The 17,233-nt window shown below is 38.5% G+C and overlaps 1 protein-coding gene across 1 annotated transcript in view; it reads left to right on the plus strand.

Annotated features, from left to right (window-relative positions):
- Positions 1-345: 345 nt before the first annotated feature.
- Positions 346-17,233, plus strand: part of LOC307145828 (B-cadherin-like) — a gene marked incomplete at both ends in the record, with an annotated part of 61,302 nt that continues 44,414 nt past the window's right edge. The window contains 6 exons of the mRNA XM_079849422.1: positions 346-1,315; positions 1,675-1,739; positions 11,478-11,567; positions 12,055-12,165; positions 12,451-12,606; positions 12,715-12,859. Coding sequence (XP_079705548.1) covers positions 346-1,315; positions 1,675-1,739; positions 11,478-11,567; positions 12,055-12,165; positions 12,451-12,606; positions 12,715-12,859 — 1,537 coding nt within the window. The remainder of the gene's footprint in view (positions 1,316-1,674; positions 1,740-11,477; positions 11,568-12,054; positions 12,166-12,450; positions 12,607-12,714; positions 12,860-17,233) is intronic.

Here is a 17,233-nt window from a genome sequence, read left to right on the forward strand (position 1 = left end):
GGGTGCTAAACATCATAAAAGAAGGCTATTCGCTACAGTTTCGCCGACGCCCTCGCCGCCACACGGCGCGCGTCGAGACCACGGTAGAATCGAAAGTAGCACATCTACTTCGAGCCGAAATTCTGAAACTACTGAGCAAAGGGGCTATAGAACCCTTATCTCAAGCTCAAAGCGAAGGGGGGCTTTACAGCAGATACTTCAATAGATCTAAAGGACGCGTATTTTCAAATACAGATAGCGTCACGTCACAGGCGATTTTTGAGATTCGCCTTCGAGGGCCAGGCATATCAGTACACAGTCCTGCCTTTCGGCTTGTCCCTGGCACCCCGTACATTTACAAAGTGCATGGACGCAACGCTCGTACCCCTCAGACTCCGGGGCATACGAGTGCTGAACTATTTGGACGACTGGCTGATTCTAGCCCAATCTCACTCAGAGATCGTGGAGCACAGAACCATTTTACTCAATCACCTCGAGAATCTCAGTCTCACAGTAAACTGGGAAAAGAGTTCGCTATTCCCCAGACAGATTATATATTTTCTGGGAATAGAACTGAACTCGCTGTTAATGACAGCACACCTGTCATCTCAGCGCACTGGACATTCAGCGCGCAGTCGGCTCCTTTCGCTGCGGCGCTGTAGTCCCTCTCAAGAAATTTCAAAGGATGCTAGGTCTGATGGCCTCAGCATCATCAGTTCTCCAGTTGGGCCTGCTGTGCATGCGCCCACTGCAGTTCTGGCTCAGAGAGAGAGTGCCTCACAGAGCGTGGGCCTCCGGTCGGCTTCGCCTCAAGGTCAATCAAGCGTGCATTGCAGCTTTGAACCCTTGGGGGGCAAAAGACTGGTACCATTCAGGTGTAAGCCTGGGGACTTCCTCGAGACTGATGGTGGTGTCCACGGACGCATCCGCCTCAGGATGGGGAGCGCTGCTCGAGGGCAGATCGCTCTTTGGCCAATGGTCAAAACGGGAGAAGCTCCTTCATATAAATTGCCTCGAGATGTTAGCAGTGAGCAAAGCACTCACGCGCTTTCGTCCCCTGATAAAGGGGTACCACGTCCTAGTACGTTCAGACAACGTGTCGGTGGTATCCTACATAAATTGCCAGGGTGGCCTCAGGTCCCTGACCCTGTACAGGCTAACCAGACGCCTCCTGATATGGGCTCGCAGCAACCTGCTCTCGCTGAAAGCAGCGCACGTGCCAGAGCTCCTGAATATAGGACCAGACAGACTGTCCAGGAACCACGTTCCGACAGGAGAATGGTCTTTGCACCCACAGACATTACAGCTGCTGTGGAAGAAATTCGGCAGAGCGGAAGTAGACCTGTTCGCGTCTGAGGAAAACGCTCACTGTCCAGAATTTTTCTCGAAAAGCAAGGACGCGCTGACCCACATGTGGCCTCGCCGCCCTCTCTACGCTTTTCCCCCTGTCTCCCTCCTGACCCAGGTGGTAGAACGGATCAGGGAAGAAGGATGTTCAGTGCTGCTTGTAGCGCCACTCTGGACGAGCCAACCTTGGTTCCCAGTTGTGATGCAGTTAGCAAGCACCGCCCAGTGGCCAGTGCCTCTGAGGAAGGATCTCCTTTCTCAAGCCAACGGCTCGATCTGGCATCCTCACCCAGAGCTGTGGTCCCTTCACGTGTGGACCATCAATGGGTACCCGCTGACCTCCCACAGGGAATGTTAAACACGATCACGCAGGCCAGAGCTCCGTCTACACGACGTCTCTACGCCTCCAAATGGTCGGTGTTTTCTGGCTGGTGCACAGCTCGTGGCGTGTCACCCCTGAATTGCGGAGTGACGGAGGTTCTCTCCTTCCTACAGGAGCTGCTGGATAAGGGCAGGTCCCCTTCCACGCTCAAAGTCTATGTGGCGGCCATAGCAGTGTTCTCTACGACAACGCTGGGCCAGTCTATAGGAAGGAACGATTTAGTCATTCGCTTCCTTAGAGGAGCTAAGAGACTGAATCCTCCCAGACCTCCCAGAGTCCCTATATGGGACCTTTCTACGGTACTGGAAGCCATGAAAGGTCATCCTTTTGAGCCCTTGCAGAAGATTGATCTTAAACACCTGTCGTTCAAGACGGCGTTTCTTCTGGCTCTCGTTTCAGTGAAGCGCATAGGGGACTTACACGCGCTTTCAGTGAGCGCGACGTGCATGGAATTTGGGCCTAATGACTCTAGGGTTATACTCAAACCTAAGCACGGTTATGTTCCTAAATCCCTCAATACACCGTTTAGGGCACAGGTCATTTCCCTGTCTGCCCTACCGGTCACTGAAGGAAATGAGGACGAAAGCTTCCTCTGCCCAGTCAGGGCATTAAGAGCTTATGTGTCTCGCTCGTCTGCCTTCAGACAGTCGGAGCAGCTCTTTGTTTCATTCAGCGGGCGTTCTAAGGGACTAGCCGCTTCGAAACAGAGCCTATCCAGATGGATAGTGGACGCAATAGCGCTAGATTACACAACCAAGGGCATGCAATGCCCATTGGGTGTCAGGGCGCACTCCACGAGAAGCATGGCTTCATCGTGGGCCTGGTCAAGTGGGATTGCCTTGCAAGATATTTGTATGGCGGCAGGCTGGGCCTCTCCGTCTACATTTATAAGGTTTTACAACCTAGAGGTTCCCGCACTACAAGCCAGGCTACTGTCGGTCTAGTACGGCCAAATCTCTTAAACTGACACTGTCAGTCTTGAGTTATACGGCTATTGTGAATAGCAGTGCTGCTCTAAGCTGCCATATACGGAAGATAGTGGCTAAACCCCTCTTCTTCCAGGATTCCCTGTGAGTCCCCTAGGTGATTGTGCACTTTATGAACTCCGGGCTGTCGCCCTTTGAGTCTATGGTGTCAGATCCCAGCACACACGGCGTTTTACATTAGGTTCCCTTAGCGTATTCTACGCAGTACGAGAGTATCTCTCGTAAGAGAACGTACTCGGTTACTAACGTAACCTCGGTTCTCTCTAGAGAGAGGAACGAGTACTGTGTATCCTGCCGTGCATGCACGCGCTCTGGTTGCTTCACTGTGAAAAATCAGAGATATGAGCCCCCGAGCGATATTTATAGACCTAAGCCACGCCCGTTTCGGCGGGACGTGACGCAGAGGGCGCAAAGCGCCCTCATCTGGTATGACGTCACTCTAGGTCTCGCTCGATAGGCTCAAGCAGTTGCCAGCAGACCAGCCAATAGGCGCGCGAGCTGTCTCGCCTATGCCTGTATGCTGCAGCAACGCGTTTTACATTAATACAAAATTAAAGGATAATTTTTTGGCTTCAGTATTCTCGTGGAAAAGGATTTTCCCCTAGCGTATTCTACGCCGTACTCGTTCCTCTCTCTAGAGAGAACCGAGGTTACGTTAGTAACCGAGTACGTTACCAAATTATGATAAAATGAATTTTACTGCAATTATAATTGTTTAAAGTAGAAATGGCATGATCCTAAGACTGCCATAAAACATGCAAATCGAACTCCTAAGTGAGACAAAGAAAATTTCTCCCGTCTGGAATTTCGCGTTCCAATTGGCCCAAGCGCCAGGGAGGAGTGAAATTTATGTACCCTAGAAAAGCGGTTACACTCCGCGTTCCGGTCAGTTCTGTTCTGTATTTCTTTCGTCTTGTTTGTTCCTGCTTTTTCGTTATTTTTCTTTCTCGTACGAGTCTCTTTATTTTGTTTTACTTAAACTTTGTTTTGTTTTAGTCGTAACTCCGACTTCTTGTTTTAATAGTCTAGTGTTCATTCACTTACATCTCAAAGTGAAACGAACTTAAATCAAGTCTTAGCAGCTCACACGTGAACCGTTTTGAAACTCCCGCTCCGACGCACACTCAGGAAGAACCAAAGAACGTTTCAAACGGACACGCAGGCATCGGCTACTCGCCGTCCACCTCCAACCACAAGGTTTTCAATGCAAGTATTTTTGATCTCTTACCAAGATTTAAATGCGTATTACATTTCCCTGTTTAAGGTGATTTTGATACTTTGCTGGTTCTCAAAGGCACATTGTGATTTGTTTACTATTCTGTAATCTGTGTTTTTCCTTTCTGTTTATTTTACTTTCATTTTGCTGTCCCGTATATATTCTTTGTTAGATGTAGTTGTAACATTACTTTCATAATCGCATTTTATTAAAACTATTATACTCTTGATCGTCTCTGTCTGCTGCTCACAGAACAAAGCCTCTTAAAGAAAATAGTTAATCATAGTTAAAATAGTTTATCAGTTAATTTTGATAAAGCATTAATTGTTGGAGACTTTAATATCCACATAGATAATTCAAATGATGCGCTAGGGGCTGCGTTTACAGATTTATTAAACTCCTTTGGGGTCAAGCAAAATGTTACCGGACCAACTCATCGTTTTAATCATACACTCGATTTAATTATATCACATGGAACCGATCCAACCGATATAGATATCATTCCACAAAGTGACGATGTCACTGATCATTACATGGTAACTTGCATATTACGTACCCCTGTAATATATCATGCTGCGCCGCGTTATCGATTAGGTAGAACAATCCTTCCATCCACCATAGATCATTTTTCAAATAGCTTATCTGATCTGTCTCAGCTGCTGCCTGAACCCAAACAAACAGATGAACTTGAGAAATTAACTAGTATTATGAGCACCATTCTCTCTGGAAAATTGGATATTGTTGCACCCATTAGACTAAAAAAAGTCAGAGAGAAAAGTAAAGCACCATGGTACAACAATACTACGCATGTTCTAAAGAGAGAAACCCGTAATTTAGAGCGTAAATGGAAAAAAACTAACTTAGAGGTCTTTAGAATCGCGTAGAAAGACAGTATGTCACGTTATAAAAAGGCCCTAAAAGAGGCCAGAGCTGAGCATCTCCGCAAACTAATAGAAAACAACCATAACAATCCTAGGTTCTTATTTAACACCGTGGCTAGACTAACAAATAAACAGATGTCTCCTGAACAAAATATTCCGTTAGAGTTTAGTAGTAATGATTTCATGAAGTTCTTCACTGAGAAAATAGAAAACATCAGAACCACAATTGTAAACGTTCAATCCTCAATCACGTCTTATAACTCAGCCTCAACTATCACCCCGCAAGAACAATTACAGTGCTTTACAACTATAGAACAAAAAGAGTTAAATAAACTTATCACTTCATCTAAAACAACAACATGTTTACTAGATCCTATACCAACTAAACTATTGAAAGAAGTGTTACCTGTAGTGGAAGAGCCTCTCCTCAATATTATTAACTCGTCTTTATCATTAGGTTATGTTCCAAGAACATTTAAACTGGCAGTTATAAAACCTCTCATTAAGAAACCACAATTAGATCCACATAATCTAGCAAATTATAGACCCATTTCAAATCTACCTTTTATGTCTAAAATACTAGAAAAAGTTGTGTCCGCTCAACTGGGCTCCTTCTTGCAAGAAAATGACACCTATGAAAAGTTTCAGTCTGGGTTCAGGCCGCATCATAGCACTGAAACTGCGCTCGTTAAAATCACAAATGATTTACTTTTAGCTTCTGACCAAGGCTGTATCTCAATACTAGTTTTACTTGATCTTAGTGCTGCATTCGATACTATAGATCATACAATACTCTTAGATCGACTACAAAATTATACTGGTGTTCAAGGACAAGCATTAAGCTGGTTTAGATCGTATTTATCTGACCGCTACCATTTTGTTTATTTAAATGGAGAAAAATCGATCATAACTCCAGTAAACTATGGAGTGCCACAGGGATCTGTGTTAGGCCCTCTATTATTCTCAATATATATGCTGCCACTTGGAAATATTATAAGGAAACATGGAATTAGTTTCCATTGTTATGCTGATGACACTCAAATCTATATTTCATCACGGCCAGATGAAAACGCTAAATTATCCAAATTGACAGAGTGTGTTAAAGATATAAAAGATTGGATGACGCGCAATTTTCTCTTATTAAATCCAGATAAGACAGAGGTAATACTTATCGGTTCAAAAAACCACCCACAAAACCTCTCACAATACAACTTTAACATAGTAGGATGTCCTGTTACTTTTTCCTCTACAGTAAAAGACCTGGGTGTTATACTTGACTGCAACCTGTCTTTTGAAAATCATATTTCATATGTTACAAAAACAGCCTTTTTCCACCTTAGAAACATTGCTAAGCTACGTAATATGCTATCAGTTTCTGACGCAGAAAAGTTAGTTCATGCATTCATGACCTCGAGACTAGATTACTGTAATGCTTTATTAGCTGGTTGTCCTGCGTCCTCAATAAACAAGCTACAGTTAGTCCAAAATGCTGCCGCTAGAGTTCTAACTAGATCAAGAAAATATGATCATATAACACCGATTTTATCATCACTACATTGGTTACCTATAAAGTCCCGTATTAATTACAAGGTATTGCTACTGACTTAAAGCCCTAAACGGCTTAGCTCCAGTCTATTTAACCGATCTTCTATCGCCCTATAATCCATCGCGCTCTTTAAGGTCACTAAATTCGAGGCTTTTGGTCATACCTAGGATATCCAGATCCACCAAAGGAGGGAGAGCATTTTCACATTTAGCTCCAAAACTCTGGAATAGTCTTCCGGATACTGTTCGTTGCTCAGACTCGCTCTCCCAGTTTAAAACTAGATTAAAGACGCATCTCTTCAGCCAGGCATTCATATAATACTTTTAATCTTACAGTTAAATCCGGTCTCTAGTTCATAAACGCCAGAGGAGAACTGGCCCCCGACTGAGCCCGGGTTCTCCCAAGGTTTTTTTTTTCTCCATTAGGTCACCTGATGGAGTTTTTCGGTTCCTTGCCACTGTTGCCTTTGGCTTGCTCAGTTGGGGATATTTGGATATTTAATTTAACTAATCAATCAACGATACTATTGATCAGCATTACCAAACATGGACGTTCCATTAGAAACAAACATTGATGTATTGTTTTATTACTGTGAAGCTGCTTTGATACAACCTATGTTGTGAAAAGCGCTATATAAATAAACTTGACTTGACTTAAATGTGTTCGACCTTATAGCTACAAGCTCGATAAATTCGTGAGTGACCTACCAGTTAATAATCTCGTAAACAAGACAATTATTCTCTGTGGCCAAGGGAATATATTTTCTTGAGAATTTATAAGAATATCTCTCATTGAGAGTTGATAATAACATCGCATGATTCGTCTGGCGGACAGACTGATTATCTGATACAATTTGATTTGGTAGGCATTCACAAGATTTGATATAGCCCCTCTGTGCATTTATAATTAATTGTAATTCGTTGTGATTGATTGTTTATATACAGAGATCCAACTATATGGGCTGTGTATTACCTTTTGGGTAATTTTAAATTGTATAAGTGATAGCCAGTATGATTAGTTATTGATTTATTAATAATTCATAAATGAAAATGAGTAAATCAATAACTGTACATTCCCCTCATTTGAGCTGGTGTTCTTACGATAGATAGATAGATAGATAGATAGATAGATAGATAGATAGAAAAAGAATGAAAGAAAGAAAAAAGCTAGATAGATAGATAGATAGATAGATAGATATAAATTCTAGATAGATAGATAGATAGAAATAAATTCAAGATAGATAGATAGATAGATAGATAGATAGATCTGGGCAACTCATGCGCTCTGAAAGCGCTTTTTTTTTGCCGGCTGGCTTGACCGTGTATTTTCAAACCGCGGCTTGCTTGACCGCAGTTCCCAACCCGGTGTGTGCTTCCACCATCCTCCGCTCCATCATCCACGACCTCCTCAACCATCTAAACAGAAAAGACTGTCAGTATCTCCGTTCGTCGCCCATATGGAAAAGGTTTGCTAAAAACACCTGTGATTCTTATGTTCCAACAGAATATTGTAAGGGACATATATGCTGCAAAAACCCACATATATAAATTGCATAATATGAATGTATTTTTAATCATATTATGTCATATATGTCCTACATAACTAAAGCCATATAGATTTTCATGATGTAAAAACAGAGAAAAATAATGCTAATTTAAAGCAACACCAAGTAACTTTTGCTCTCGGGGTCCCCCTACAGTTGGGAAACAGTATTGTCTTCTACTACTGTTGTAAAATCTGTCATGGTTACACCAGGGGATACACATGCATTTGTTGACAAGCTGATACCCCGAACTCTGCAGGAGTTCTCATGTCTTGGGCAGACTGCCTGCGTTGCGTGTGAAATGTCTTCATCCCAGGTACAGTGGCATATATTTCAGCATGTCATATGAATCACCAAATTTCTCTCTCATTTTGTTCATCATAACCACTTAAAACTGTCAAAAAGTCAGAAATTTGGTGATCACTGACCATTGTTTAGGTACATTAAACCGTTAAGCTTTTTACTACAATAGCCTCAATGAGGCAGAAACACTTAATGTCAGATAACGTCCATAGTAATTTGACTTTTGGTTCGATTTTTTTTACCGTTTTCAGTGGTTATGAGGAGCAATATGAGAGAGAAATTTGGTGATCATTGTTTAGGTACATTAAACCACGTAAAGCTTTTTCACATTAGGACTTATATATAAAGCCCATGAGAACCGTGTGGAGTCAACCCACAACCGCTCCGCTGCCTTGTTGAAAATATGAAGCAGAAACGCTTAATGTCAGATAACGTCCATAATAATTTGACTTTTGGTTCGATTTTTTGACCGTTTTCAGTGGTTATGAGGAGCAATATGAGAGAGAAATTTGGTAATCATTGTTTAGGTACATTAAACCACGTCATGTCATATTGTTAACATGGTACTTATGAAGCAGAATAGTGGGTCATATGTCTAATGCTTTTTGAAAACTTACGGCTTTCTTCTTCATAAAACGAGTCGGACGTATGCCGTAAAGCTGTTGAATTTTGTAGTTCTTTTTGTGCTCAGGTTACTACCCGAACCCCGAAGTTCCGTAGTGCCAGTAAAAGCGATACAGACCCCGTCAGGCTATGGCAGACGTGTCATTCAAGTCGATGTACCATCAGGGTACTGGAAACATATTATGAAGGTTGAAAAACTACATGGTGTTGCTTTAATATGAATGTCCAGCATGGACTTGTAAAACACATTGCAGTTTACCAATCAGTATAAGGCTGTCCTTCACTCATGCTTGTTCTTATCTTGTCCTAAGTCAAGCCCTATGCCTGTAGTCAATCATGGTTATATACTGTATAATCAGCCTTAGATGAAACACAACATTTAAACTACACACACAAGCACACATTTTAATTACAAAATTATTTATTAGAGTGTATTCTACAAGATACAGTTGCATATTATTTCACATATCAATAGTTTTCATTTTAAATCCTGCATCACCAATTTCATTTTCATTTGTGACAATTTCTCTAAACTTTATCACTGTACTACTATATATGGTATACAACAGTTCTATTCTTAACCTACAAACATAAAACTTTCCTAAATGTCGAAGTGATTCTTATGCTTATCACTCTAAAAAATAATTCAGTGGCTTAGTAAATATCACAGTAATAATTAACTTTATTAACTTAAAAAAAATCTCTGAATATCATTTACTTGATAGTTTGAGTTGAACATACCGAAATAATTGACTAAAACTCCAACAATTAATTTTGTCTGAAATTTAGTTATATTTAAGTTTGAAGTTTTTCACTAAAATAATTTAGTATTTGACTAACCAATTATTTATTTAAAATACACTTAGCTAATATATTTGTGAAATTTCCATCACAATATTTGAGAATGGATAATTAAAGGGATACTCCACTTTAAAATGAAATATAGCCTACTCACCCTCATTTTGTTACAAACCTGTATGAATTCCTTTCTTCTGCTGAACAGAAAGGAAGATATTTAGAAGAATGTACTGATATTCTTCTAAATATTACAATATTACAAATATTAATAAATATTTGTTTTTAAATGTTTCCCCCCAATTTCTACTCAATTGTATTTGTTAATGTACCAAATGCAGTTACTCAGATCTATTTAATTAGTTTTACTTACATTTACTCAGTTAATACAGTGTATGTAATTGATTTCACTGCTTAAAAATGTAATCAGTATTCTAAGTGTAAAAATGTTTCACCAAATAAATTGAGTAAATCATATTAAAAGTTTTTAGAGTGCATCACCACCAGAGTTTATGTCACATATACAAAAATATATTCCAGCCAATTTTCAACATTTTAATCACTGTTCTAGAAACATATTTGACTCAACTTTGTTAATTTGCAGTAATATGTTATGATTTGTTCACAAACAACAGGCCCAGACAGTTCACAATTAATGTAAATACACGGTCTTACAATGTCATTGCTTTTCAACTGCTCTGTCAAATCCTGTAGGAAAATGAACAGTCCTCATAAAGGTCAGTGATATTCTGATATCCTCGAACCGGCTTCTGCACTGTACAATTTAAAAATTTGCCAACTGCATATAAGTGAATCAGATGTTGGTCATCAAAACATGAAATCTGTATGAAAAACATAAACAAATGACACAAAACGTGTATAAATTCTATTATGACTTTAATTTGACTATATTCAATATAAGAACTTTAAATGATTTATATATGAATATCAGTTATTTTCTACTAATACCATACACATTTGCATACTTTTGTCATGTTAAACTCATATAAGACTTTTTACAGTATTCATATATAACGCAAAAATCCCCTACAAGTTGTATGTGTGCTATTTATGAAAGTGGCCATAATCTGAATTTGTATAGGACATGTATTGGCCTTACATGAAACGCAGGTAATTCTGGCCGATTTAAGTAAGGAAGATATATGGTTGCTGTATATGAAGCATGCAGGTTTTTTTCATATGGGTCATTACTCATAGACATTAACCTTTAAAGGTTCCCTCTACTGCTATATTTGCATCAATAAACCTGTTTCTCACCTCTACCATTATTGTTTGGAGTCTCTGTTCCGTGACAGATGTGTATTTTTTCTTCCGCATGTCAAGTGCAGGGGCTCCGTATTGGATAATCAGTAAGACAAAAATATTTTTATTTTTATTTGGTCGAATCGAACTTTCAATAAAATTATACATGAAATTTGAACAATACCTGTTCTTGTCTTAGGACAAGTTCGTCAAAGTTGTCCTAAGACAAGAACAGGTATTGTTCAAACTTCATGTATAACTTTAATGAAAGGTTTTGATCCACTTCAGATGTTGACTACTCTATGAAGTACAAAGCATTTGCTGAATGTTTTAAACATATTTTATTTCAGCTATAGTGGCCAAAGCAGTATTTCTCATTTTGGTTTATTTAGTTAAAGTAGCCTACAAAAATAACTAAATAAACTAAAACTCAATAAAACTATAGACATATAAAACACACACACAAATAATTCAAATTATGAACTAAAACTATAATAGTATATCATTGATAGTAAAATGGCACTGAGCCAGTCCCTGCCCTCCCTGATTTGAATATCCCCTCCCCTCTCCCATCAGTTATATGTGCAGCGGTGAACACTATTGCTCTGTGAGAAAGAAGGAAACTCAGACTCATTCACACTGGATTGCTTGATGATCTGCTTCAACATGAAGACCCTTCCTGTCAGTTTGCTCCTAGTGCTGGTGAGTTCAAGGTCTGTGTGATGTGTTACAGATATAGCCATGTGTTTATGTTGCAGGAACTAAGTCTAGCACACTGTATAAAGTCAAGTGAAATCCAGGTTTATACAATGAGCTGAATAATGTTTGATTTCTATTGAATGATTAGCTGATGTGATTATTTGCCGTGTGTCTTATAGTAAAAACTGTAGGTAGAGCAGGTTTATTTAATTAGTCATGTTGACTTGGACACATGTTACCACTATTGTGTGGATGAAAGTGTCTTTCAGTATGTCTTTGAGATCATGACACATGAAGCATGAGCATGCACTTCAAGAATGGTCCGTGTACTTTTGCGTCCGCATTCCTTTTTCCTTTTTTAACTCGTAAATTGAAAAAACGAAAAACATGCTTTCTTCTTTATTGAGACGTTATGGCCGGAATTCGTGAGTGACATAACCTTTATAACAACTTTGATAACATTATTGATGACGACTTCTTTTTAACTCAGTTTACCTGGACCGTGTGTACGTGGGCTGACAGGGGAAAGCGCGCATGGATCATGGAATCTTTCACTATTGAGGAAGAAAACCCTGGACCATTTCCATATATCCTAGGCCAGGTGAGCGGAGTTAGAAACAGTTACCTGTTTTGTCGTTCAATTCCATTTCATTTTATAGGGTTTTTCACATTACATATTACGGTGACGCATTGCTGCCACATACATATTATTTTTTCCACTCAATTATGTCGTAATAACGAGATCTTATGTCGTTTTAACAACATCTTTTATGTCTTTTATCTTCTAATATGTATGTGGCCGCAATGCGTCACCGTAACATGTGTACAAATACTGGATTAGCATGATTATGTGAACACTTAAGTGTGCATGTTGTTTGTGTTTCAGATTGAACTTGAAAGCTCTAATTTAGTCAAATACCATCTAAAAGGTCAGGGTGTGGATTTAGAGCCAACGGGTATTCTCAGTATTGATAAAGAAGGTTATGTTTTAGTATATGGAAAGGTGGACTTTGAAAATAAACAAGGAATTAAAGTTCTCAGAGTAAGTACTCCCTAATAAACAAATCACTCATTGCATAATAGCATTGAAATTCATGTAAATACAATTCAAAAAGGCTTGTACATTGACATGCGCTGGACTCAATTTCAGTTGACATTTGAAGCAAAAGACAAATCAACCAATGAAGTGGAGACAAGGCTTGGGGTTAAAATCCAAATATTGGACATAAATGATCACGCTCCAAAATTTCAGCAGTCGGTCTATGAAGTGACTGTGGATGAGTCACACTCTCAAGGTAACCCAGTTTAGTTTGCACTTCATTAATTTATTTATGAAATTGTAAAATTAAATGATTAGTTCACCCACAACAAGGCATTTGACATTTTTGTAAGACCACATATTTTCTCATAACACAAAAGCAAACATTTATACATTATTAAAATTGTTACACACGACCAGAGGTGGGTAGCCTAACGAAGTAGCCTACATTTACTTCGTTACATTTACTTGAGTATTTTTTTGGTAAAATTGTACTTTTAAGAGTAGATTTAAATGTGGGTACTTTTACTTTAACTCGAGTAGGGCTACATTTCTAATGAAAAAAAAAAACCCTGTAGTTTTACTTTCTTACGTCGGGCGACGTTCCTCTCGTTACTTTATTTTATTAATTATGTTGTTAACAGTGTTGGGGAAGTTACTTTTAAAAAGTAGTGTTTGCTCGTTACTTTTTAAAAAAAGTAATCCGTTACTTTAGTTAGTTACCCCGTTTGGAAAGTAACTTTTTACGTTACTCGTTACTTTTACGTTACTTTTATGTTGCTTGACTTTGGGCAGAACCCAATATCTGTTCCTAAATATGTAGACATAAAGTTATACAATGGAGGACATAACAGGTAATTATTTTGTGCTCTTTATTATAAAAAATAGTACCAATTTCGAAAGAAAAAAAGTCCTTCTCATTGGCGCTGCTGTGTGCGGCAACTTTTATTCTCAGCCGGCTCTGCATCATGGGGTAGAGTGCGACACTCCGCGATGAGCAGCTCGCCCGCGTCACTTCTCTCCGCTCCGCTCCCCCTATCCACCGAACTTTAAATTTCGGCAACAGCCAATAAAGCGCTCCTGCTCTCTACACCGGTGCGAATCGCGTCTTGATAGCATAGGACAAAATGATTTAGAAGACATAAGCTTAGTTTTCAGACATACGACTCACTCTATCAAGGGAGTAGGAGAAAAAAAAGAGATTTCGAGAGAAAAAAAATATATTTTGTTTAAAAGTACACATATTCAAGCTTTCTATATATTTCTCAGGTCTGTGAGACAAGTATAGCTTATCTGAGTTTCGGTTCATTTACAGTATGGAGACGAGCTCAGTTCACGCGCTGGTGCCGTCATGATTATTTTGCATGCTATATTTACTTATTTATTAAATTCAGGCAATTAATTGGTTGGTAAAACATTGATTAAAATTAAGATAAAATTAATACAAAACGAAATTCGTTTTAAAGAAAGTCTTTCTACAAAAACAAACTTAATAAAGTGGTCTAAATCATGTCTGCCCACTCCATTTATCTCCCGATATATTGCACAAAATTATGATCTTACTCATGCTTTTCACTTTTCATATAATCAACATAGATTAAATTATTTATTTATTTATTTTATTTAATCATAAATATGAAACATTGATTAAAATTAAGATACAATTAATACAAAACGAAATTCACTTTAAATACAGGTTTTCTACAAAAACAAACTTAATAAAGTGGTCAAAATCATGTCTCCACACAAAATTTGTATTTTATTTAAAGGGGGGGTACAATGGTGTTTCATGTATTCAGAGTTGTTTACAGTGTTAAAGAGATAGATTCTCATGCTAAACATGGGCAAAGTTTTAAAAAAATATTTTGGACGAATGACGGAGAATTTCTATGCTGAAAATCTTACTTCCGGGTTGGTACAAGTTTCGGCTGTTTTTTTTTAGATCGTGGATCTAATGACGTAGATCAGAGTGCAACTCCTTATATGAGCATTTCTCTCGGAAAAGCTCGCCCGCGAGCACGTCGACCAGAGGAGAGCGAGACCGCGCACATCAACAGGAAATCATCGGCGCCAGCGCTGCATAGGATTTGTTCAAGAATGTCTCCAAAAAAGTGTGTATTTGGATGTGAGGGAAAGCTTACCGTGTTCAGTTTTCCAAAGAACCCAGTGTTACAGGAACAGTGGATGCAGTTTGTTTTTCCGGGGCAGCAATGGAGTGTAGGAAGTGCGGTTGTGTGTTCTGGTCATTTCAGTGACGAATGTTTTATTAACAAGGCCCAGGTCGACGCTGGATTTGCAAATCGTTTGCTATTAAAACGTGGAGTGGTCCCAGTGATAAAAGACCCCATTCATGTAAGTACAACTGGATCAGATTTCTGTCTTTTGCTGGAAATCAAGAACTACCGCTTGACTCTATAGCTCCGCCTCCAGGACCTCGGCTTTTTCCGGAGAGAATCGGAAAGCTGTATTTTTCTTTTCTAAATATAATAAAACTAAACACTTTTTTGAGATATTAAGGATGCACTACTACTCTATAGGTACTCAAGATTAACATGAGATTAGGTGAAACTGTGCATGTTATGTACCCTTTAATTTAAACATAAATATGAAACTAATTTGTTTTCTTCAGTTCTCAACAGTTCTCTTCTCTCAGGCGCGCAGCTGAGGCAGTGTCGCTGTCAAATATATCCATGGGAAAAGTAACGTTGCGCCGAATTGAAAAAGGAACTACGTTTCGTTACCAAATTTTTAGTAGTAAAGCGTTACACTACTTTTTACCCGAAAAAGTAGTTACGTTACTGTAACGCGTTACTTTGTTGTTAAATAACACAACACTGGTTGTTAAATGCGTAGTTTATACATTATGCGCTGTATCTTTTTTATGGGCTTGAGCGATTCTCAATTCACAAATTAATCACTCTTTTGATTCGATTCTGTTCAAAGACTTCATCAAGTTACCTGAAGTAACATCAGGGGCCTGTTTCAGAAAGGAGGTTAAGTGAAAACTCTGAGTATGTTAACCCTGAAATGAGGGAAACTCTGGGTTTTCTGTTTCAGAATGGGAGGTATGTTAAACCTGAGAAAGCAGAGTAAGTCAAGCCCGTTTCTGAAAGAGAGGTAACTTATACTCAGAGTCAGTTACCATGGTAACTTACTCTGTGAACCTAACCTGGTCGGGAGCAGGTTTTCTTCGGTAAACCCAGAGTTTCTATCGGTCTCCTCCCCTTTTTTAAAGAGGAAGTGGTGTTTAAACACCTCATTCATTCTTTCAGTACATTTTTATTAATCAAATTAATCTTTTATTAATAAATAAAATATTGCTGATTTTACTGCAGTTTTTTTTCTATTTTTTTTAATAAGATGAAGTCTGTATATCTCCTTAACTGGCAACTGAAAATACAGTAGTAGATTAGAGTTACATAATGTAGTTCTAAACAAATTCTACAGAATTAAACTGTGGCATTTACTGGAAATCATTGAACTAAACAAATTCTACAGAATTAAACTGTGGCATTTACTGGAAATCATTGAACTGTGTTAATCTGTGCACCAGAAGTTGATGGACCCTCCTCCTGCTGTTCTTCGACACTGTGGGGCCGCGGGAAGAGATAAGAATACCCGTTTATACTTAGATTTAAACTTTGATTCTATAGGCTACTCCACATAAAAATGTGAAATAATCAGAATGTGTAGACTGTTTGATGTGTAGACACATAATATTAACATTACAGTAAACAGTAACAGTAAATGGAAATATCAAAAATAGCCTATATAAAAAATAACACATATGTAAACATCTTACATTTTATGAAGGCCCTTGGATCTTCGGGAGTGACTGGCTCTGAAGTCCCTCCAGAAATTCCCTCAGCCAAAAATGCTGCTACACTGCTAGACACTGGATGCTTTAATTATTTAATATGTCAAATGTTTGTAAAGTCAGGTAGCCTTCACCCATGATATGCTCAAGCCTTACTTGATTGAATTATGTTACTATATTTAATTTTCAGCTGCTGACATGTTCTTTTAATGCCTGCAGGATTGTCCCTACATGAAAATTAAAATTAGGTTGAATAACATACTGTTCTTCCAGTTTCACCTCTGATATTATAACAATTGGGTAAGTTACTTGTATTACTAACTACAAATGACATCTTCAACAGTGTAATTAGATTAATGAAATAATGACTATCTTTAGAAAGCATTGGTCTACTTATTACTAAATCCCATATCAACCTCAACCACTTGAACAATACAAGGAGGGACAAGAAACTGCACTTTTAATGCTTTCAAATAAACAATATACAATTGCATGAATTATTCTTGAATTGACCAAAGTGTGTAGAGGAAGAAGGTTACATTAAAAATATACCTTTTAAAAATGTATGTTAAATATACAGAATTGTTCTAGTCTAATGCAATTACATCAGATTTTACTTTAAATTACAGAAGAATTAAGAGTAATCCGTTTAATTAAATTAATGTTCTAAAATACTGTAAAATTACAGTAATAGTGTTCGTACTGGTAAGAAATATGAAGACCTCTTTTTGTCTGGCGCTGTTGCCATGGTGACTCACGCGCTTAACTCAGAGTAGGTCAACTCAAAGTTGATTGAACTAACTAATTTCAGCT

The sequence above is a fragment of the Squalius cephalus genome (assembly GCF_949319135.1).
Source record: "Squalius cephalus genome assembly, chromosome: 18".
Lineage (NCBI taxonomy): Eukaryota > Metazoa > Chordata > Actinopteri > Cypriniformes > Leuciscidae > Squalius > Squalius cephalus.